Raw genomic sequence first — 23,699 nt, forward strand, 5'->3', positions numbered from 1 at the left:
ACAATAGTTATTTTTATTGTCTATATATAGGGAGATGACAGGGACCCTGAACCCAAAATACTCCCCTCCCTCCAGAGACCTTCTCACAAACACACTTATCCCAGCTTGGTATCGTGTTGAGAAGAAGAATGTGAAGGAGGAACTCAGGGCAGTTGACCATATTGCAGTGACCGCTGATGGATGGAGCAGTGTGGCACAAGACCATTACCTGCGACAAGTAAACTCTTGGTTTGGGAGGGAAGAGGGAGGGAGGGGTTTTATTTTGTTGGGTGCTGCTGCTAAACAAAAAAAAATCTAAATAAAGAACAATGTTGAAATTGAGAAGTTTGGACTTATTTGTTTTACAACTGTACATTTTTGTTGTTGCAAAAAAAATTTTTTTTTTTTTTTTACTCAAAGTATCGAAAAAGGTACCGTTTTTGGTACCGTACCGAATTCCAGGTACCGGTACCGTACCGGTATCGATTCAAATGTGAACGGTACCCAACCCTAGCAAGGTGTGTGAAGTTGCCTGAGCGAGAGAGTGCACGGCCTGACGTGGATCGCTGCTGCTTTTTCTGTCTGTCGTCTGCATGTATTCAAGTTTATTTAACTTGTCCAATTTGCTGTGCTGAAAACGCCTTTTCGCTCCCAACTTCCTGTCTGTTGCATCTGTGACCTGCTGGAAGCCATGGGTGCAAACGCCTCTAATACTACTGATGATCTTGAATGCAGCATGCCCGCTACGGAGCGTGTGCGTGCTGCTGCTGCGGGCGCGTCGGATTGGCCGTGTTACCTTGTGATGTCATAGACTAGCAGTGCTCCGGCTGCTCCTCTGTAGTAAGACCGGGTGATGGACCGGAACGACTCCTGACCGGCCTAAAAGACAACACGTAGGGAAACGAGTGAGGAAAAAACAGAAACATGATGCAAACGATACACAACGTTCACAATGCTAAATCCTGGTTCTCTAGCAGTCCTGATCCTCTAGTCGACTCCAGCGCCGGGTTTTCAGACAGCTGTGGAGACTAGAGGACAGCACAGAGCAGGGCCTGTAACTGGATACAATGGACTTCTCTCTTTCTTCCCCCATCTCTCTGTCACAACCCCCCCCCCTCCTCTCTCTGGAGTGTGGACCCTCCCACTTTACCATATTCTTCCACACTCCAACAGGGACGCTCCCATAGACTGTGGGGTTCCAGGAATCGAGCCTGTGGTGTTTTGGTTCACGGGACGTCCCGTCTACCCCCCACCCCCCCAGGCCAGCTTTCACTCCGTCACCGTCTCTCCCTCGCGTCACTCGTTTTCTCCTTCTTTATATGAACCTCGGTCCCTCTCCTCTCTCTGTCACCATGTCCCCTTCCTCCTAGCCCCCCCCCCCTCTCTTCTGTTCTATTCATCCTCTCTGCCTCTGTCCCGTGTAACAATGTTGTCAGTGTTTCGCCCCGAGGACACATCGTCACTCTATCCCAACAGCTGCAGCGCGGCCCTCGTCTGCAGAGGCTCAACACAGGAGCAGGCAGTCGGCTATAACCAGGCAGACAGTCAGTCAGTTGGTCAGTGAACCGTTCAGTAAGTCAAAAAAAAGTCAGCCAGTCAGAAGACAAGAGATCCACTAGTCCTCTTTCATCCAGAAAGCCAGTCACTGGGGCAATCAAGCCAGTCAGTCATTCATTGGGAAACCTAGTTGGTTGGTTGGTCACTGAACCAGTCATCCAGAAAGCGGCGTTCAGTGGTCATTGAGTCAGTCAATGGGTCAGACAAGAACAACAGCTAGTCGGGTCAATGAATCAGCCCGTCAGTCAACCAGGAAGCAGCCAACAAGTCAGTAATGCTATTAGTGAATAAATGATACATGAGGCAGAAAGAGAGGGAGCACTGTGTCTGTCTGCCATCTGGCTGACATGGATGTGCACAGAACACACGCACGCGCACACACACACACACACACGCACGCGCACACACACACACACAGAGTTTCCTGTGGTCTCTCTGGCAGTGTGGTGGCTGTGTGACCTCTAATAACCCTTTCACAACAAGGTCCAGTTACCCCACTGATGTTGTGTTTGAAAGGGTTAACCCGCATTGCACCGACCAGTGTGGGCAAGCTTGGACCTTCCCACCTGAAGTCCAGGAAGTGTTGCTGAAAGCTGTAGTTCCTCGACTGGCCTCTTGAGGCAGGGTGCAGTAGGCATTCACCCCATGCCTACTGCATGGGGTGAAACATCTTTCCAGTGAGGGGCGAAACACGGTTTCGGTCTATATAGCTAATTTCACCTTTTCATAACAACTGTAAGGGGGGGTACATTTTTATATAACTCGCCTGTTTGTGGAGTAAAATAGATGATAGAAAAGGGAGTGATTGACAGGTCGCCTGTCCAGTGATCGTGCAGCTTGCCGATCACGGACCAATAGCAGGCGGAGCTGCGGCTCTGGGAAACCCCCATCCCACGTGAGGTGCGCATATTATTTAGGTCAGTGTGCCCGACTCGGCTTGGAGACCCACCTCATCGGTCAGACTTAGGGCTGAATCTTCACTGGCCTCACGATTCAATTCGATTCCACGATGCATCTCGATACAGCTCAAAGTATCGAAGCTCCAAGTATCAAATCCTCAATGTTCTATATTATTTTTTTTTTTTGTTTTTTTGAGTTTGAGTTTTTTATTCACACATATGCATAAAATAACAACATTGGAACTAATGAGTAATGCATAATATGTGAACATGGTCCCCATAGAAGCTATTTAAAGCTTATGGTTGGGGCCATAACAAAAAACAAGGAACAAAAAACAAGAAGGGGATGTGGCCTACATATATTACAGACATCTCATTCATACTACAGATAAGAGATCCCAGATCAATTTGTGGACAAAACAATTATTACTTGGGGTTACACATTCGAGTACAAATATAATTATGGAGTTAATTGAGGTTGCAGTTCAAGGTGAGTATAAACATTTCAAATACAAATATGAATATGGGCTCCACAGTTGTTACTTGGCATTGGGATTCAAGATGAAAGTGTTACGAAAACAGGTAAGAGCATAGCAGTTGTTTCCTGAGGTTGTGTTTAAATGTGTAGAAGGAGCGTGAGGTTTTCAAACTTTCATCGAGCTCTGCACATGGCTACGTTTATCAATTAATACAAGCAGTCAGATAAATATCAAGTCCCTTTTTTACTTAGAAATTGCTTTAAAATCTGAATATCAACAGATATTTAAACAAACGATTCAACGATTCATCTGTCAACGATTCGATTCGATTCACACGTCCGCATCGCGATGCATCGATCAAACGATTCATTTTGACACCCCTGGTCGGACTCGGACTAAGGGTTGGTTGCAGTGTGAACGGCAGCAGCAGCGTTGCTAACAACCCGATTGGGACAAATGGATCTCACGGGATCACAGCCAGCCGGTACAGACGGGTGTAAAACTAGCGTTTCAATTAGCTCCTTTGTCACTTGGGGCACCAGCACACACACAGTTGACACGGCAACCCCAAACAAACAGGCAGTGCTGCGGTACTCCCCCAGGTGTTGCAAACCACCACAAAGCAATGGCGGGTCTGCAGCACTGTACGGATAAATGGCTTGTTTGTTGTTTGATGTTGCAGTGCTGTGGGCCCATCAGTTCCACTAAAGGCGCTGACAGGGTTCCGCGCAGCCTCGACTGTGCATACTCGAACATAACTCGGCACGTTGGCTGCAGTACACCTCAAAAACACTAGGTGGCTTGTGGTACACTCGTGTCCATTACATATGACGTTATCGTGTCGTTTACCAAGAACGTGCAATCATGTCGGTGGGGGGACATTTTATTGTTCCTCCATTTCAAAACTCATTCCGGTGAGCCTGCAGAAGGCTTTGCTAGATGAGGGACAAGCACTGTTAAATGAGGAAATGGCATTTGCTCATTCCTCACAACAAGTACGTAAGCGGATACGTGCGCGGCCCAAGGCAACGGCCAATCACAGCTCTCGTGCCGGTGACGTCACGTCGACGCCGCGGAGTCACATTTTCGAGGAGCTGCACCTCCCCTCCGCCGAGCTGCGCTGATAGGCCGGCCAACTGCCACACACCCCTCGGTGCAGTCGCCGCTGCCGATTTCGCGTAAGCATAAATCGGCGATGTGTTGTTTGCCCCGCCCCCATGACCAGGATTAACCAGTGTCGAGTGACAAAAGAAGGGTTCACACATGCATCAAGTAACCCTCGTCTGACCCTGGTGGTTGGTCTGAAAGTGGTAGTAAATCTAACAGTCAAACCAACAGTCAGCCATGCCTTTTCAGTGTGGGCTGCGTTCAACAAGCTGTTCACAGCCAACAGGGAGGTGCAAACCAAAAGAGCCACAGACACCTGAGACTCTGCAGCTTTAACATGACAAAGAGCTGGGAGAGACAGACAGACAGACAAGAGCTGGGACAGACAGACAGACAAGAGCTGGGACAGACAGACAGACAGACAGACAAGAGCTGGGACAGACAGACAGACAGGCAGACAAGAGCTGGGACAGACAGACAGGCAGACAAGAGCTGGGATGGACAGACAGACAGGCAGACAAGACCTGGGACAGACAGACAGACAGACAAGAGCTGGGACAGACAGACAGACAGGAGCTGGGACAGACAGACAGACAAGAGCTGGGACAGACAGACAGACAGACAAGAGCTTGGGACAGACAGACAGACAAGAGCTGGGACAGACAGACAGACAAGAGCTTGGGACAGACAGACAGACAGACAAGAGCTGGGAGAGACAGACAGACAGGCAGACAGACAGACAGAGTCAGACTTGTGAAGCAGTGAAGAGAACTTCACACTCTCTAAGCTCACTCCTCTCAAACCTACACTGTCATTTTTCATGGTGCTCTGACTCCACCTGCTGGCCAACTGGTTTACTGCAGGGACAAATGTACAGGCATCTGCACGCTTCAGAAAGCCACATTTAAGAGACATTTGTATACTTTTAAAACCTTATCTTTGGGAAATCTATGCCCTTCGACCTTTTAAAGAGCAGTGTTGATGATGTGACATTCCATACACACACACACACACACACACACACACACACACACACACACCTTTTGAAAGCAACAAAAACATGTGGCTGTGTACTGTGTATACAAATATAGATATTACCGTATCCCAGATCTGCAGTTTGATCTGTTTGCCATCTATAGTGATCATCCTCGCTCCGAACTCCACACCTACACACACACACACACACACACACACACACACACACACACACACACACACACAGAGGAAGTAGAGTTAGAGAATTATTCCATACACCCACCATTCTACAACCTCCATCAGGACAAGATGCTTTATCCGTTCTTTATCCACAGTCAGTTCTGTCATCAAAATCATTTCAGGCTAAATCACAACAATTCCCTGTGCAACCTGCTGAAGGCGTAACAACTCTCCACACAGCTCAATGTCCTGACTCACATACAAAGCACTGTATACAGACAGCACTGGTGTCAAATACATTTATTTATCATCTGTCAACTAGCAAAAAAAAAAAAAACACTTGAAAGAATATTCTCTGCATTAAAGGTACATTCAGCGATGTTTTTGTGTTAAAATAATAAGTGTTAAATGGCTCTATTATCTGACCGCAATCACTGAAATAGAGTGTTTGGTCAGTAACTTGGAACCCCCAACCCCCCGCTGTCCTCTATCTCTCTCCTGTAGTCCTGCAGGCAGGGCGGACGTATCTCTGCAACCGTAACGCGTAGAGACTCATGGATGGCGGCGTTGGATTCGGGGTGAAAAAATACATAAGAAACTTTTTTAAGCATCGTGATCCGACCTTCGTTTCCCAGAAAATGTCAACTTTTCTCTGATTGGATACAATTTGGAGCCAATCAGAGAAAAGTTGACATTTTCTGTCCAATCAGAGAAAAGTTGACATTTTCTGGGAAACGGAAGGTCAGATTGCAATGCTTTTTAAGGACTACCGTATATGTATTTTGTCACCCCGAATCCAACGCTGCCATCCGTGAGTCTCTACGAGTTACGGTTGCGGAGATACGTCCGCCCTGCATGCAGGACTACAGGAGAGAGATAGAGGACAGACACTCTATTTCAGTGATTGCTGTCAGAATATAGAGCCAATTAACACTTATTTTAACACAAAAACAGCACTGAATGTACCTTTAACTAAACCGACTAATCTTTCTCTCTCTTTTAAGGGCAAAGATGGCTAAGTCATGTTTTTGTTTTTGTTATCAAACTGTACTCCTATCATCCTTTCATTTAGATTACAGATTTGATTTGATCTGAGCATGAACCAAAACATGGGATCGGATTTAAGTTTCCCCTGTGCCACTTTAGGAGGAGCATCTATTCATAGCTTTCAAGGGGCGTTACGTGCTGCCGGGAACGCCCACCTGGCGGTCAAAAAAAACTTGCTCATTCCGTTGCCTGCGAGTCGACTCACGCTGTTTGTTCAGCCAAAGTGCCGGATAGCCTACCTGTTGTGCTATCGGTTGCACTAAACCGACGAGGAAACACGCCTGGCTTGTGTTTTACAGAATCCCGTCGGAGAAAGAAAGGAGGAGGTTGTGGATTTGTGCGACGTGGTTCAGTCGCTGGAGAGGGCAAAAAAAATTGCTTTTTTTTCTACCATCAAAGTACACACGTCTTTGCTCTTTGCAGCCAACATTTCATCAAAGGTAAGCTCAAGTAACGTTACAATAATGATTAATACCCCGTTAACATTACTTGAGCTTACCTTTGATGAAATGTTGGCTGCAAAGAGCAAAGACGTGTGTACTTTGATGGTAGAAAAAAAAGCAATTTTTTTTGCCCTCCCCAGCGACTGAACCACGTCGCACAAATCCACAACCTCCTCCTTTCTTTCTCCGACGGGATTCTGTAAAACACAAGCCAGGCGTGTCTCCTCGTCGGTTTAGTGCAACCGATAGCACAACAGGTAGGCTATCCGGCACTTTGGCTGAACAAACAGCGTGAGTCGACTCGCAGGCAACGGAATGAACAAGTTTTTTTTGACCGCCAGGTGGGCGTTCCCGGCAGCACGTAACGCCCCTTGAAAGCTATGAATATATAGACACCTGGCGTGGAGGTTAAAGAGAAGAGGGAGTGGTTGCTTGTTATTGGGGTTTTGCCCCCACCCCTCACAAAGCTTTTGTTCAATCAAAACCCATACGTCATAATACAAGAAATGCGTCACTGCTTTCTATATCCCACACATTCAGATGGTGCTAGCGTCGAGGAGAGAGGCTCTTACCGATGGTGAGGTCATGAACCGGCTGAAACCGCTTGTCTGTGAACTGTAGTAATAGACATGACTTCCCCACACCTGCAAAACAAACACACGCCAGTGTTAACAGAGGCTCCAACGGGTCGAGGCCGGACGTCCGCCTAACGAGGTTACACAGACCAGCATTCACACACTCCATCCATACGCATCATCAAATGGGGTCACACACACACACACACACACACACACACACACACACACACACACACACAAAATCATCATTATCAAATCAATTAACTTTTATAAACACAGTGAGTGAGCGCTCAACTCCCACACAGGAGAGAGGACACTCCTCTCTTTGTGGCTGACTAAAAACTGACTGATAGTTACAAATGTAGGGTATATTAATTATGCCCTTTTACATAATGTTAAATAAAAAATACACAATGACAATACTCGATATACTACTGTCTGTCTCTAGCCCTACAGGCCATTTATTTTAGTGCTGGGGTCAACAATTCTGTTTCTTATCAAGAAGTTTGGTCACATAAGGAGTCAGACATGAATTGATTCAAACTGCACAGTGCCACTGAAGAACACACTGTGCTGTACCAGTGCAGAGCATCAGACATTTACACAGCAAAACAAGCCTGTGTTGTTCATCAAGTAGGTGTGAATCACAATCACACTGGAGGATGATTCACAGTAAACCCACCAGAACAGCGCTTCCCAACCTTTCCCAACTCAGGGGCCCACTTGAAAAATCGGAAAACCTTTCGCGGCCCACCTCCGACCCCGGAACAAATACGGAGGCCAGATAATGCGTTGTCATAGCACTTATTTTCACTAACAACAGCATCTGAAACATGTTTCAGCATGTTCAGTTGTACAGTTTTCAAGGAGCTGTCCATCAGCAAGGGTTTTTAAATGTGTTTAATGTAAAAAAAATAAAAAATAAAAATATATTTTTTATTTGGTAGCCCATTTGCAATACCTCCGTGGACCACCAGAGGGCCGTGGCCCACAGGTTGGGAATGGCTGCACTAGAGGAGTCAGAGGAGGCTCTGACTCCTCTAGAGTAGATTCGTTTCAGGATGTAGGTTACTGTGACAGAGTAAACGGTCTTGTCTGTCAAACTATCACCTAGCCTGCAAAGACACCGATGTGTTGTTAATATGAACATAGTATACTGTTATACTACATAACTAGAACTATTAGCCACTTTCACTTAGAATTGTTAGCTAGTGTGCTAGTAGATGCTTTATCTGAGCAGATAGATAGTCAGCGAACAAGCTGACATTACACCAAGTTGTATCAGTGATGAAATGATCAGTTCTCAGTCAAGAACAGTAGAGAAGTGAACCCTGTCTATTCAGGTCTGCATAGAAGCCATACAGTACGTTTGGGAACTAAACAAACTGTTCAGTGTCCACAGCCACTGCTGCCCAAGAGCGGAGGACCTCCAACATGGCCGCCAGATCCTGTGTTACATCACCTCTGAGGCTAATAGTGTTGCCAAGGGAGGCGAGAAGATACATTTTACAGTGAAGTTGATCTAATTTGAGAGAAAATCTGCAAACATTCTCAACTATAAAACAAAAGAAAACAGACTCAAACAAATCATACCTCTGTGATAGTCGTTAACAAAATCTACTGTGTTTGTGATATGTTGCTCTGTTAGAAGTCGGTTGCTAAGATAATGGCTGGTTGCCAGTCGAGTTTAAGCCAGCGTTAGGTTGATGGCTTGGGGATGAGAACTTGCGTGGAGATGAACAACCACCATTTGTGCAAACTGGATGTTTGACTGTTGTTTTGTGTCATGTAGCTGCACAGCTCGCTCCACAAACACATACCACAATAGTCCAACAAATTAGTGTGATTTAAAAAGCTTCTCTCCTATCCTCTCAGTGTCAACAGGCCTCCTAAAAGCAGCATTCAATCGATAATCAAGGTTATATGCAGATCTTTGGTTGTTTTCCTAATACCTTTATTTACCACTACATCAATGCCTGTGATATCAAGACCTCTGGGTCTTCGAGGAGAGGAGAGGAGATGAGATGAGAGGAGAGGAGTGGAGAGGAGAGGAGATGAGAGGAGATGAGAGGAGAGGAGATGAGTTGAGATGAGTGGAGAGGAGAGGAGATGAGAGGAGATGAGAGGAGAGGAGAGGAGTGGAGAGGAGAGGAGAGGAGAGGAGAGGAGAGGAGAGGAGAGGAGAGGAGAGGAGATGAGAGGAGAGGAGAGGAGAGGAGATGAGAGGAGAGGAGATGAGATGAGGAGAGGAGATGAGATGAGTTGGCCAAACAGAAGGCTGGGCTGACCTCCCCCAACATCCTCTGTGTCAGAGGGCACTGCCATGGCAACAGAGGAAACCAAATGCTGGGGTGTGAACAGCCATTTTAGTCTCAAATGTCAACAAGCAGTGTGCGGGGGGAGGGGGGAGGAGGGAGATGGAAGGAGGATAGTAGACAATGCGACCCTTCACTTGAAATCACAGATCTGATCGGATTAAAAAAAAAATCACCTCTACAAAACAGTTCAAGTAACAGGCACAAAAAAAACTACAAAGCAACCAAAGTGAAACATTTGACAGCGTTTGGTGGACTGACTGGTGGTGTTACTTAAAGCAGAGGTTCTCAAATGTTTTTCAGCCAAGGACCCCTTACAAGATAGAAAATATACCGGGGACCCCCTCATTCTGATTTGCGATTTTGGGCTAAGCTTAATTGTTTCCACGGTAACGTGCCTGACTTTTAAATGGATAGGTTTGGTAGATTAGAATGTAATCCATGAACCCTTTTAGCTTTAAAGCATAAAATATTTCCGTTGAACTATGAAGCTTTTACAAACAAACAAAAGGTTTTTATTTTTATTTTCCTGAAAACCTTTCGCAGACCCCCTGGCAAAGTGCCCCGGACCCCCATTTGAGAACCACTGCCTTAAAGGAAGACTGCGATTTGCGATCAAATCGTATATTGACGATTATTATTATTATATATTGACCATACAGCAGTATCAAAGCTGGCAAAACCAGTGAACAAGCTCATGAAACTGCTGGAGCTATAAATGGTGACTTACTTACTTTACTTTATTGTTTAGTTAGACAGGACAGTGCACATTAATAAAACAGTTTACACATATAGAATCATCCATACATGTCAACAGTAAAAGTGCCGGGATTAGCCGAAGCTAGTTCTCACCCGTAGTCCTCGGGACATAAAGAACTAAAAAACTACAAGGTAACTACAGGAATAAAAACAATACGGGAATAAAAAGCAATACGGGAATAAAAGCAATATAGGAAAATAAAAATGCACAAGGGATAACAATACATACACAGGATAAGAATACACACAAACAAGATAAAAGCAATACAGTTAAAGTGCACAGTTAAAATGCAATATCAGTACAATAAAGTGCTGATACAGTACAGTAAAGTGCAATCAAGGAAATTATGAGAGGGCTATTGGTTATTGTTATGGGTGCAGTGATGGTTAGATTTGAGCCATTCCTTAAGTTTAGTTTTGAAGGTAGGGTATGTCTGAGGGTATGTGGGGCACTCCCTTACTGCGGGCGGGCGTGGCGTCGGGCGTGACAGTCACTGAATGTTGAAAGAAACCCGAATAACTGTATTTAAGACATTTTAATACTTTTAAATGCCTTAAACAGAGATTATTTGGGCCTTTTCCAGACTTAACCTGTGGATGAGACGCGAAACACATAAAAAGAGAGCGAGCGCCAACGAGAGGGAGAGAGACTGACACTAGATCCAGCAGGGAGGTGACAAGATACCGACGTGGTCGTGCTCCTTCATGGTTTCCAAGGGTTACCATCGCCAGGCAGTGGCGTTGCTAGGCAGGGGCTGTGTGTGATGGTGATGATGAGGGAGGCAGGGAGAGACAGAGAGACGTATGGAGGAGAAGCAGCCTGTTGTCACCTCCGTCACACACGCTCTCTGTGTGAGTCAACGTCCGCGGAGAAGACAATGCACAGCAGCACCTTCCCTCGTTTGTTCTAACCCTACTGTTGTAGAATGGAATTTAACAGCCAAAAGGTAAACAGTGAATCACTTGGAGAAAACCACTTGTGATCAAAAGATGGAGCCAGGAGTCAGAAGTCGTCTTAAATATAAGTATTAACATAGATCTTGGCCAAGAGATGCACTCTTGTATATTCATGAATGGATACACAGGCTTACAATGCAATGAACAGAAAGTCAAAGATACTTATAGGACACACATCAGATTACATGTGTCTTGATGCACATTTGAAGGCTAATCTGCAGACAACCTATCTGTTATTCTGGCTCTGTACAGAACATAGTGACACAGTGACAGAACATAGTGTGAGATAGAGAGGAGCTCCAAATGTACGCTACAGGTTATGGTGTCTGACTGTCTATGTATGTACAATAACTATGTGTTACTTAAATGAAAATGTATATGAATATATTAACTAGTGATTGTCCAAATAAAGGCTAATGTGATTTAAATTTTTCCCTATCACCTACGTAGACCTGACGTTAAGCCCTTCAGTGCACATTAGTCTTCCCATTAGCTGGATTACACAGAATACAACTCGTAGTAGGTCATTGCCAGTTTTGCCACATCTTTACACACGGCCGGCGCTACTTTGCGTTTCCGCCGTGATGCTCCAACCTGGCCAAAACTCCATTTCAATGGCAGTCCAGGATCTTAGCCTGCTGCTGAGATGTTTGGTAGTGATCATGAGATCTTAGCCTGCTGAGATGTTTGGATAGTGATGAGGAGGAGGATACAGAAGGGCTACCCTCGTCCTCTGGGCATACAGAAGAAGCCTGTTACCATGCAACGCCTTCCCTTCAACCTCTAGTGCTGGTGTGAACTACGACTCACCACTAGGGGTGGGAATCACCAGATGCCCCACGATACAATGTTATCACGATACTTCGATAAGTCACAATACGATATTGCGATATGCTAGCTAGGATTGCGGTATATCGAGTATTGCGATATATTAACTTTCTTCCATTGCAAATTATGTCCCCAAAGAAAAACGGTGTTTTATGTAAGATACATTTTCCAGTCTGTTCATCTCACTTCAAATCATTTTTACTGAAGCAAAATTGTCAAGCAGACAGACTGACCAACACTGTCATAAAAATGTTGCATGCACCTGGCATGACAATTTCTACAATAAAATATTGTGATACTTGGCATTCGTGCAATATGATATATTCTTGCTACGCAAAATATCACGAGACTATACTGTATCGCCCCCCCCCCCCCCCCACACACACACACACACACACACACACCCCTACTGACTACACCAAGTTTCTTTTCAGACACTAAATGGGTCAGAATTAGGCCAATAATTGTTAGCAGAAAAACTGAATTCAGTGAATTAAAGCCGACTCACTGGAGGCTTAAAAACGTACAGGCACCAAGTCAATGATGATAGGCTTTAAATTGCTACCAAAAAGAATGTAGTGTCACCAAGAGGCTAATTGCGGCACAGTGCTACCAGGCTGCTCACTTACAGCAGTAACCTGACGGTCAGCAGTTTGAATCCCTGCAGAGAATATCTGGTCAGAGGGAGTGCCTGAATATAAAGCTCTGCCTTAACTGATGCTGAGGGGTCCTTGAGCAAGGCATTCAACCTCCCATCCGCCTCAGTGGAGCTGCTCAGTGGCTGCCTGTACATTTTTCCAGAAAATGCCATATAGTGGTTTAAAACAACACCAATTTTCCACCACACATTTTTCAAAATACATCAACAGCCATGATCAACACACAGCAGGAGAGCAGTCAACAGGCGGCAAGTCATTAACAGGTAGTAGCAGCAGCAGAGCTAGTTAATGGCCAGTGATTACAGCCAGTAGCATAGTTTACATGCACAACAGCACAATGTAGACCATGCAACAATATTTCAAAATACAACAGTCAAAACAGCTGGTGAGCCAGCCAGCCAGTCAGCAGTGTAGAGCTGCGTGAGCCAGGTCACATGATGGCTACAGGGCCAAGCATACCTCAGACGCCCGGCCAGCTAGCATTCCCGATGGCTTCTACTCGTCTAGCCTGTTCAGCCAACCAACCACATTAGCCCTGTTGGATCCACTAGTCACTGACTGCGCGGACAAACTAGCTAAGCCTGCCATAAGAGAAGGAGAAGCACTACAATTAAATTAAATTAACTGACTGAGGTTGAGGGTTTTTAGCATTTAAAGTGTATCTCTTTTTTTAGCATTTTACAGCAGTGGTTCCCAACCGTAGGGTCGCGAAGCTAAGTGGGGTCGCCTGGAATTCAAATAGGGTCGCCTGATGTCTTTCTCTTTTCTTTTCTCTTACACTACACACAATTAAAACTACTGAAGATGATTAGGGTCGTTGAGTTTAAAGTCATAATCTCTATGATTTCAGTTTTGTCACCTATGGCGATGAGTGGTAATTGCAGGTGAGATCCAAACAGTGTTGCATTATGTGACATAACGTTACTCACTATAGACCTTATTCGCTAACCCCGGACGGCGCCATATTGTTGACATACCGTCCTGCAGCTGACAACTATAGTAACGGCCTTATTGTCGTTTCTGTTCCATTACAAAATATCGATGATAGTGATAACAGCAATAAAAAACCCAGAGTTGTTGTTTGTATGCTGCCGATAATGCCTGTAATAATAAACAAAAGAAAAAACGAGGTGAACAGACTTTGCTGTGAGGAGCTGTCAGAAAGTTTCACCTGTCTCTCCTAACTATCCACACATCTCCTGTGCTGCTGACGTATCCTCCGTCTCGCTCCCTTCACGTCTGTAGACGGTAGAGATAGAAACAAACCACGGGGACTTTATTGCTGTCATTACTACAGCCGTGTGTAACGCAGGTCACCATCCGAACACAATTGGAACGATACAGGTAACGCTAACGGCGGCTAGCTTCCTATAAACTCTGCTCTCACATAGGCTGTCACTTAAAGCGGCTGCGCTATGTCAACAACATGGCGGCAGCGGGCGTGCCCGTACGTGAGTGACGTCAATCGAATAAGGTCTATACTGCAAATGCTCCCATCAATGGGCCATAGCCTCAATCAACATTGTGTTAACTCACTATCTGACTTTTTTCTGAATCTGAATCTTTGAGATTATAACTTTAAATCTGGATTCTGAGAATAAAGAGTTAGAATTTTGAGATTAAAGTCAGAATTACGAGTTGTCAATTTTGAGGAAAAAAATCTGAATTCTCTGATTAAAGTCAGAATTCTGAGGGGGAAAAAAGAAGCATACTGTCACATGTGACATCACTGACAATGTCACTGATTATGTCACTGACACTGATGATATATTATCGATGGTATTTGAATGTCTCGAGTCCCTAGATTTTTGTGACGTCAAAGTCGGGTCACAACAAGCCAAAAAAGGTTGGGAACCCCTGATTTAAAGTGTATCAAAACTACCATTTAGACCAGTACACCGCTGCATTTAGACCAGTACACCGCTGCGACTCGCCTCTAGGAAAGCTTGAGTCGTCAAAAGAAGTACCAACAAGGCCAGGCCCTGTTCATTACAGTTATTTGCGTTGTTCTATGTTTGAATCATACTTTCTCCCATATCATTCCCTTTCTGGCCACTTCCTAGTTTAAACTCTCAGATAAACAAGGGATGCCATAAGATCTAGGGTGGGTGGGTTTGGACTGACATCGTGACATCCATTAGAATATCTGGTCATGTTATTACACCATTCCTCATACATTTCTCTGTGTAACGAGCGTATTCCTGGGGCACCCACCATATTGTATGATTATTTTTCCCACATCTACATAATGTGGTTTAGCCGTCTGCCAGACGGGGCAGCCAGAACTGTTGAAGGCCAGCTGCTCCCAGTTCACTGTGTGGTTGGTTGGTACATGGCAGACTCCAGCATGGCCCTAAGATACTGTTTGAATTACTCTCATGATTGATCTTAATGAATTGTGGATCTCATATCAGGGTTCATAAAATGAGCTGAACTGGCTTTTCCATCTTCTTATCAGCAGTTAGAGATTCTACTGAGAGCTTAATAGTTTTCTGGAACTTAAAAGGAGTTTGAGTATTCTTCAAATATGTGTTACAGAAAATACCTGTAATTATGTGTTTCTCTATAAATAAATGGTCAAATAAATGTTATGATGTGCCTCCGTACAACTGTTCAAAGTTTCACTTGAACTCAACCCATGGTAGATGCAACAGCATCAACAGGTCACTGGAAGCCTATTCAGACCTATAGAGCTGAGCAGACACTAGACAGTGAAGCTCAGCTGATGTAAGGACGCTGAACAAGCTTGTCGACAGCTGTCCATGGATGTGCGTTCATTCATCAGATTTCCTTCATGTGATCTCGTTTCATGAACCATAGTTCTGCCCGGCAAGTGCAAGATGGATAAGTCGCTCTGCCCAGTTCCCTACAAACATAGCCTGGTCAACCAGCCGGTCACGTGAACTCACATTTCATTTCGTTCTACCAGACAGACCGTCTGGCCTCAAGCTCTGGGAGGGCTTCTGCAGAAACCGCAAAGCGGACGAGCCAATCAACGACCCGCCTCGTAGTCGACATCGTAAAGCGGCCAATCAGGAACGTCGCTAGCAAAAACAGTAATGGCCGCCTCCTTGCCTGTCCGCCTCGAGGAGTAATGTCGACGTTCGACTAGTTTAAACAGCCATAAAGTGCAGTTATTTGAGAAATAGACTCAATAACAACAATTAAACAAGTACAGGAGGATGCAACAGCGGAGTTTCTCGGCGGAAAATGTGTTTTTGCCGTTCTCCCGAGTGGATTTGGGTTCGACTGGACGCCGATTGGCTGAAGGAGTTGTCTGTCAAGGCAAGTACACCCGCCCAACTTCCGCCCACTGCAAAGACTGAGTGAAAGCGTCAGGCCAGACGGAAACGAAGAACGAAAATGAAATGTGTGAGTTCACGTGACCGGCTGGTTTACCAGGCTACTACAAGCCTATTTGAAAAAACTAATTAACATGTCAAAAGCGACCCATCATCGAGCAAAGTTTGCAACTGTACCAGACTCGAGTGCAGCTGACAGTCCCCTTTAGACCTGCAGCCATATATTGATTTTTACCTTGCCGCACAAATTAGTGAAGAAACAATCCAATCCATCACAGTATTTAAAAAAAATCAGATGTTATAAAATAATTGTTAACTAAATAAACACTTTTGTGATTGAAACACAGACAACAGGCTCTCTCCTATCTATCTGCATTTGCAGACACTTATTATGAGCCAACATCTCCTGACCTGGACATGGCCTTGATGAAAAACAACGCCGCTAAAAGTAATAACTCGAGTAAAGTAAAAAAGGGACTTGATATTTATCTGACTGCTTGTATTAATTGATGAAAAAGGAGCCATGTGCACTAATAATATAGAACATTGAGGATGCAATACTTCGAGCTGTATCGTGATTCGTGATGCATTGTGGAATCGAATCGAATCATTGAAAGATGAATCGTAATGGAATGGAATCGTGAGGCCAGTGAAGATTCACAGCACTAGTGGTTGGGGGAGATACTAGTTGCGGCTCTAGTTGCTGAGCGACAACTGTAAAACCAGTTTGAGACAGGTAATAATGCTAAGAAATATTTTTACTGTGATATATCAGGAATGCTGTCAGGAATGTGCAACAGTCCATGTTTTCCAATTGAAAAAAATATATACCGTATATAATACACAGCATAATATAAATACCAAGAAAAGAAAATAATATATATATATATATATATACAACAGCATCATAATTTGCTTCAACTACAACTTCCATTCCCATAGTTTTCCACTGATCCAAAAATGGACCTAAATATTCCCAAAATGGACTCAAAATTCCCCCAGACAGGGGACAGTTTCTGGAAGTTTTCAGCCCTATTAGCAGTGTTCCATGTCTATTTCTGGAGGCTTGGTCGTGTACAGACAGAGTAGAGCACTTATCATTTATCATCTTTGTGGGATGAAGCCGCCTTGCTGCCAGCCAGATCTCTGGACAGGCCGCCTTCCAGCCAAGGATAAAGTGGAAATCCACCCTGAAACAGAATTCCCGTGTTATGAACGCAGACAGTCCCATCGATAGCTGTGTACGTGGACAACTCTCTGACACGACTAATCGATAGATGTGTACGTGGACAACTCTCAGACACGACTAATCGATAGCTGTGTACGTGGACAACTCTCAGACACGACTAATCGATAGCTGTGTACGTGGACAACTCTCAGACACGACTAATCGATAGCTGTGTACGTGGACAACTCTCAGACACGACTAATCGATAGCTGTGTACGTGGACAACTCTCAGACACGACTAATCGATAGCTGTGTATGTGGACAACTCTCAGACACGACTAATCGATAGCTGTGTACGTGGACAACCCTCAGACACGACTAATCGATAGCTGTGTACGTGGACAACTCTCAGACACGACTAATCGATAGCCGTGTACGTGGACAACTCTCAGACACGACTAATCGATAGCCGTGTACGTGGACAACTCCCAGACAACGGCTAAGAGTGAGAGAGCCATGTCTCTCCTAATGTCAAGAGACAAAACCCTGGAGCTGCTCCAGCAAATGAATGGAAGACTGAATCTGTCACTTCTGTTTTAGGGTGAATTTCCAATTTCAGAAACACACAGTGAGACAGCTATCTCGACTCTATGTACTGTTAAAGAACTTCAAGTCTTAGAGTCTGGAAGGAGCTACACTATAGATTCCTGCTGTGTCACCAATAATTATGAATAATTATATTATTATTATAATTTAGCAAGATTACTTTTCAGGCAAACTGACTGTCACACAGTATTCAACCGACGCTAAAGAGGCATAAGTGTAGGTTAAGGAAAGGCAACTGAGGTTATGTAAGACTTCAAAACACTTACAAAATACAACAATAAAACAATAAAGGTGAGAGAGATTAAGATTAGTTGAGCAACAGAAAATTAATCACCAACTGACTGTTACAATAGATTCCTTGTTTAGACCAATTTTTAAGAAAAAAAGAGTCTCCCGTTCCTGCTTCATAAATATGAATATTTTATGGTTTCTTTAGTGTTCCATGTAGGGCTGGGTATCGTTTAAAAATGTAAGATACCAGTACAAATACCAGTGCCCTTAAAGTGATACCCATACCAATCGAGCAATACATTTTTTGTGTAGTATAGCCATATGTTTTGAATATTTCGGGGGCATCTAGGCACTGGCAGCTCCGCCACATACACACACGCACTCAACTTCACCGCCACAGGCTGTATGGGTGGCTGCTGCTGTAGTGGGCCAATCACATGTTGTATTAAATCAAAGAACGCTTGCAGTGATTGGCTGCGAGCAAAACCATACAAATAGTAGTTTTTTTTCTAAATCTCAGGTGCAAAAAGGATGGAATCTCATATATCATGGAATATCATTTGACTGTGGAGAAGTTCTGATACTACTTGATACTGGGTTATTTCAGTTCATAACTTACAGAGTAGCGATAGCAGCCCTCTATGACAGTAAACTGATTGTCTTTGGGTTGTGGATTGTTGATCAGGACAAAAGAAGACATTTGAGAATATCATCTTGGGCTTTGGGGGAAAAAAAAGTGATTGACATTTTTCATTTTGTGACATTTTCAAGACCAAAAAACAACTAATCAATAGACCCTTTTCACGGGGGCCATTTTGTGTCGAAAAGGCAGGGTAAACACAGGTGCAAGCAAAACACTAATGAGGGTTTCCAAATTCCAATCATGGAAGTTTGAAACCCTCATTAGTGTTTTGCTTGCACCTGTGTTTACCCTGCCTTTTCGACACAAAATGGCCCCCGTGAGAAGGGTCTATTAGTCAAGAAAATAATCAACATAGTAATTGATAAAAAAAAGAAATCATTAGTTGTAGTTGCGAAAAATATACAGCTGGATAACATCGGCCCTTCCTCTTTCTCTTGGTGTCGTTCGTAGCCATGAAAATCACAGATCTAACTCAACTGGAAGGGTCACTAACGGGGGTTTCCCTCTGCCCTTTTTTAACTATCCACAGTATATCCAGTCCTGTTGGACAGCTATCTGTCCACAGTGAGGCCTGTCTTTGTCTGGAAGGGTAACTCCGGGAAATACCCGGACCTGATTTAACGGGAACAGTCCAGACTTCATGTTTGGAAATGGCTTTTGATCGTCTTGTCTGACAGCTGAATCAGCCTTTGGTTGAAAAATGCATAGAGTGTGGTTGTCAGGTGGGAAGATGCAGGTACGGAAGACCAAGGACCTTCGATTGGCGATAGAAACTTTCTAACAGCGACTTTCCTTCATGACAATAAAGCACGATGTTAGGAGACAGTGGGAGCAGCAAGGAGACTGCTAGCTTTAGCTTTAGCTGCTGCGCCTGTGGACTGCTGGTCTTGGGTTATTTGCTTCATGACTCAAACTGGTCATTGACACAGTAGAAGCAGACACACCCAGCAGCTCAACATGTCCGCTTACTGTAGTAGACCAACACGAGCCTTCTAGATAAAAAGGATCGTGAAAAGATGTCTGAGTCCATTCAATAACGACCGGTGGATCCCCAGCAGTCTGCGGGAGAAAGAGGTCACATGATCTAATAAATGCTACGCTAAAACAAGTTTTTCCCCCCAAAATACTGTGTTTGAGTCCTTTGCCTGTAAGTGTAAAGCTAATGACAAAGCCGTTCTGCAATTCCACCCTTGACTTTTAAAGCCAGATGGCTTGAGGTAAAATATAGTGAACTGTGGCCTGGGACATTTATTTTGTCACCTCAGATTCTCAGAAGCTTTCCTGCATGCCATCCGCTTTGCTTTCTCCCTCACAGACCCATCTCCTTCCTCATTCTGAATGATTCAAATATGAGATTGGTGTCAGGCAGTAGGAGGGATAACCCACTCACTCACTCACTCACTCACTCACTAAATAAGAATCGGGCCAACATCTACCAGAACTCAAGTGGTGGTGTTGAGTCTCACCGGTGCCCACAGCAACCAATTAGCCAGATACACCCACCAAACACAATAAGCAAAACCAAACCTTATCAACAACAGTCATAACCCAGGCTCATATCTATTATGTGCTCTTCATAGCCTAGTTTCCGGCCGAATATGATCTGTGTGTGTGTGTGTGTGTGTGTGTGTATTCAACTGTGTATATACACAATTTAGACCAGCCTAACTGTCTGTTGTTGACAAAGTTTGACATATGATCCACTGTTGGCAAACAGCCTCCAACTAGACTAATTTTCTTGGTAGAACAAACAAAAAAGAGTAGACTACAACAGAACCATGCTGATCCCAAACCCTTGGGCACCTCCTTGCTAACAGCTAGTCTATCTATGCTATTAACAAGGGAGGGGTTCCCAAACTTTTTCATCTTGGCACCTAAAAGATAAAGCTTGTGTCTCCCTGGGACCCAAACTGACAAAAAACACACGGTAATGAGTTGCCATGACGACCAGTTGGCGACCCACCCCCCACGGGTCCGCGACCCAAATTGGGTACCGACCCATATTTTGGGAAACAATGAGACCCAGGTAAGCTTGTTGTGTTTACTTCTATTTCCACTGAAGGAAATATTCCTACACAGACAAAATATCTTGGATTCCCCACACTTTTAGAGAGGAATTTTGTACAAGCAGGTTTGCTGACAGCACACAAATGACCTTTAGGAGCAGAAGTAAGGCTAATGGAACCGAGTCCTCCTGACGGCAAAAAACATCATCATTATATAAAGTTACAATAATACTGTAGGATTTTTCTCATATTCTAGATCAGGGGTTTCTCAAATGTTTTCATCTCACAGACAGGCTTGGATAAGATTTAGTCAATTTTTTAATGAAGTACACCTCCCCAAAGGAGCCTTCTTGGAGAACCAGTGATTAGAAAAATAAGCATTAATGTGGGGGATGGTGTGAAGGGGCGGGGGGGGGGGGGGTGTTGACGGACAGGGGGACAGGGGGCGCTGGATATTTCTAGCATAGGGGGCACATGTAATCAAGCTGCGATCCTGGCAGCAGCTCTCTTCAGCACTAGTGACTGGAGATAAACAAAAACACCCCTGACACCACGAGTCATGAGCCTGTTTGGCAACAACACTGTAGTAAACTCACTGCCCGCCACACTGACCACTCTAGATTACATTGTGAAATAATGCTGTATAATATGCATCCTTTCCATGCAGTTAGTTATTTGAACAACTCCCATGTAAAGTGTCCCTTGCTTAGGGCTGCTGCACTACACCATCAGTGTCAAAGATCAAATGTATGCTATAATCATAATTTGGCCTTTTCTACACCGAAATGAAATCACACATTAGGCGGTTGAATATTTAGCCCAAGGCTTTGGTTTGTCTCCCTGTAACAAAAGGATCCTTACACTTATCTCCACATTTTCAACTGTCATTTCTGACCGTTTCAGTAGTGCTGATGATGCTACATCTCTCAATTACAGCAGCTTGTATGTAATGCACCTGCTGCCACACGGCAGCCAGCTGAGCAGCAGGGCCCCTCATCATCAGAACAGCTAGGCTAGCTAATAGAGTAAACAAGAAGTGACAACAATAACCGCTGGCCTGCTGATGTGACACATTATGGGTGCTAAATATAGTTCCAATCTTAAGTGAGAAATACAGCCAAGGAAAGCCGGGCCATCAGCAACGGAAATGTGGCCAGAAATGCGAACTGCTCTACGCCATTTCAGGCAATAACGTTACTGGAGGATTTAGCTTGACGATCTGGCCTTCTTTGACATGAAGCTAACGTTAACAGGGTTGTTAGTTAATGCATCCAGAACGCAGACGAAAGGGGTGGGGGTGATATGATGGTCCGTTTATGTCACTCGTTCTGCTGAGCAGTCATATTTACTGCTGTGGACAGCTATGTGGTTAATATTAGGTGAGTGAAACAGGCAGTTAGCTGAGCTAGCTAGCATATGGCTAACACCCCCACCCTCAACCGACGCAAACAGACAAAAGGCCCAAACTGATGCTGTCAACAGTTGCTAGCGGGCTACGCTAGTGAAGTCTATAAATACGTGGTGGTAAGGGGTGTGTGTGCTATTTCGGGGCACTGTCAATGCATTTGATATGTTTTCCTAAGAGGTTAGCAGTGGATAATTGAAGCTGTCATCCCACCCCTTATGCATCTCTGCTTTTACCACGTCATTGGACTATCCAACACTGCGGAAATAGACCGCTAGCTCGCAGCTAACTCAGCTAGCTCAATGCTAACTGGCAGGCAAGCTGTCACTAGCTGCCTCTTTCTTACCCGTGTCTCCGATGATGATGTATTTGAAGAGGTACGCATACGCCATGGCCCCTGGTCTGTGTGGTCACCTGTCTCGGCCCTTACACCTGTGTTAAACCGACTGCGAGCCGTAGGGAGAAGGTAGCTGGCAGCCTGCTAGCCTGTGTGGTTTTTCCTCTGTCGGTCTCTGCTGAAGAAGGAACAATAAACAGCGCACGGCTCTACGTCACACGGCCCCGCCCTCGCCACCGCCACGCTACAACATGCTGCCTTCAGGGTCAGCTCCGAAACTTCAGGAGTCGATTTGGTATAATCCGTGGGTAAACAAGGTGTGGCCCTCGCAGTACCTCAATCAAGGTGAATCCAAATAGCAAAGTGGTTTTTTCGTCGCTCAGAATCCACAACATAATGGACCGTGTAACAAAATTGTGTGTGAATGCATTGTGGTTGCCGTTTGGGCACTTATGTAACTGACTGACTCCCAATATCTGTATCCCAATATCATCTAGTGTTGATGTCCTTTGCATAGGCTATTTGTATTTATTTGGACATAAATAAATTATTCAAGTGTGTGTGTGTGTGTGGGGGGGGGGGGGGGTGCAGTCGGAAACAGTTGGCACTAGAAAAAATCAGTGAAAAACAGGGTCACAACAAGTGGAGATTGACATTTGAATCCTGTAGTTTCTCAAAATTCAACAGATGTTCAATCCAAATTGCTCATCGCTTTAGTGTTCATCTTGCAATCAACCTGCAACTCCTGTATGCATACTCCAGCACAGCTTTAACACTTCTCTCACACATCTGTGACACACATCACAAGATGGATCAACACAAAGAGCATGAAAGTAGGATAAGGTCATAAAGTCACTAGGCCAGTGGTTCTCAATGTGAGCTCCATGAGGGGGTTCCAGCAGGTGACTGATGAATTAACATTATTTCATTTGCAAGAAGGGAACACAATCATGTAGAAGAATGACTGTTTTGGTCATAGATTCACTGTTATCTCTCCTGTTATCGCCCAGAATACAAATAGTCAAGGAATTCCGGACAAAATCATATCTAACAATATCAATATTCTCGAGAAACAATCAAATGGGGGACTGTGGCCCTAATGTGGGCTAAATTAGGGGGTCCTTGATATGAAATTCAAAGTGCCAAAAGCAACGGTGGTGCTCTTCCACATCTCCACTGTCGAGCCCATCCTCACCTCCTCCATCTGGTATGCTGCTGCCACTGCCCTCAAGGACATCT

General features: G+C 44.6%; 1 protein-coding gene and 1 long non-coding RNA gene across 2 annotated transcripts in view; one reads left to right on the forward strand and one right to left on the reverse strand.

Annotated features, from left to right (window-relative positions):
- The window catches only part of LOC310791683, a 635-nt gene extending 429 nt beyond the window's left edge, over positions 1 to 206 (forward strand). Inside the window, exon 3 of the long non-coding RNA XR_014553445.1 lies at positions 31 to 206. This is a non-coding gene — a long non-coding RNA (uncharacterized lncRNA). The remainder of the gene's footprint in view (positions 1 to 30) is intronic.
- The window catches only part of rab2a (RAB2A, member RAS oncogene family), a 37,620-nt gene extending 14,994 nt beyond the window's left edge, over positions 1 to 22,626 (reverse strand). Inside the window, exons 1-4 of the mRNA XM_083653518.1 lie at positions 22,470 to 22,626; positions 7,239 to 7,310; positions 5,120 to 5,187; positions 776 to 858 (exon numbers count right to left, since the gene is read on the reverse strand). Of these exons, the coding sequence (XP_083509644.1) occupies positions 776 to 858; positions 5,120 to 5,187; positions 7,239 to 7,310; positions 22,470 to 22,515 (269 nt within the window). The 5' untranslated portion in view covers positions 22,516 to 22,626. The remainder of the gene's footprint in view (positions 1 to 775; positions 859 to 5,119; positions 5,188 to 7,238; positions 7,311 to 22,469) is intronic.
- Between the last annotated feature and the right edge of the window lie 1,073 nt (positions 22,627 to 23,699).

This window comes from Poromitra crassiceps, assembly GCF_964638095.1.
Source record: "Poromitra crassiceps genome assembly, chromosome: 17".
Lineage (NCBI taxonomy): Eukaryota > Metazoa > Chordata > Actinopteri > Beryciformes > Melamphaidae > Poromitra > Poromitra crassiceps.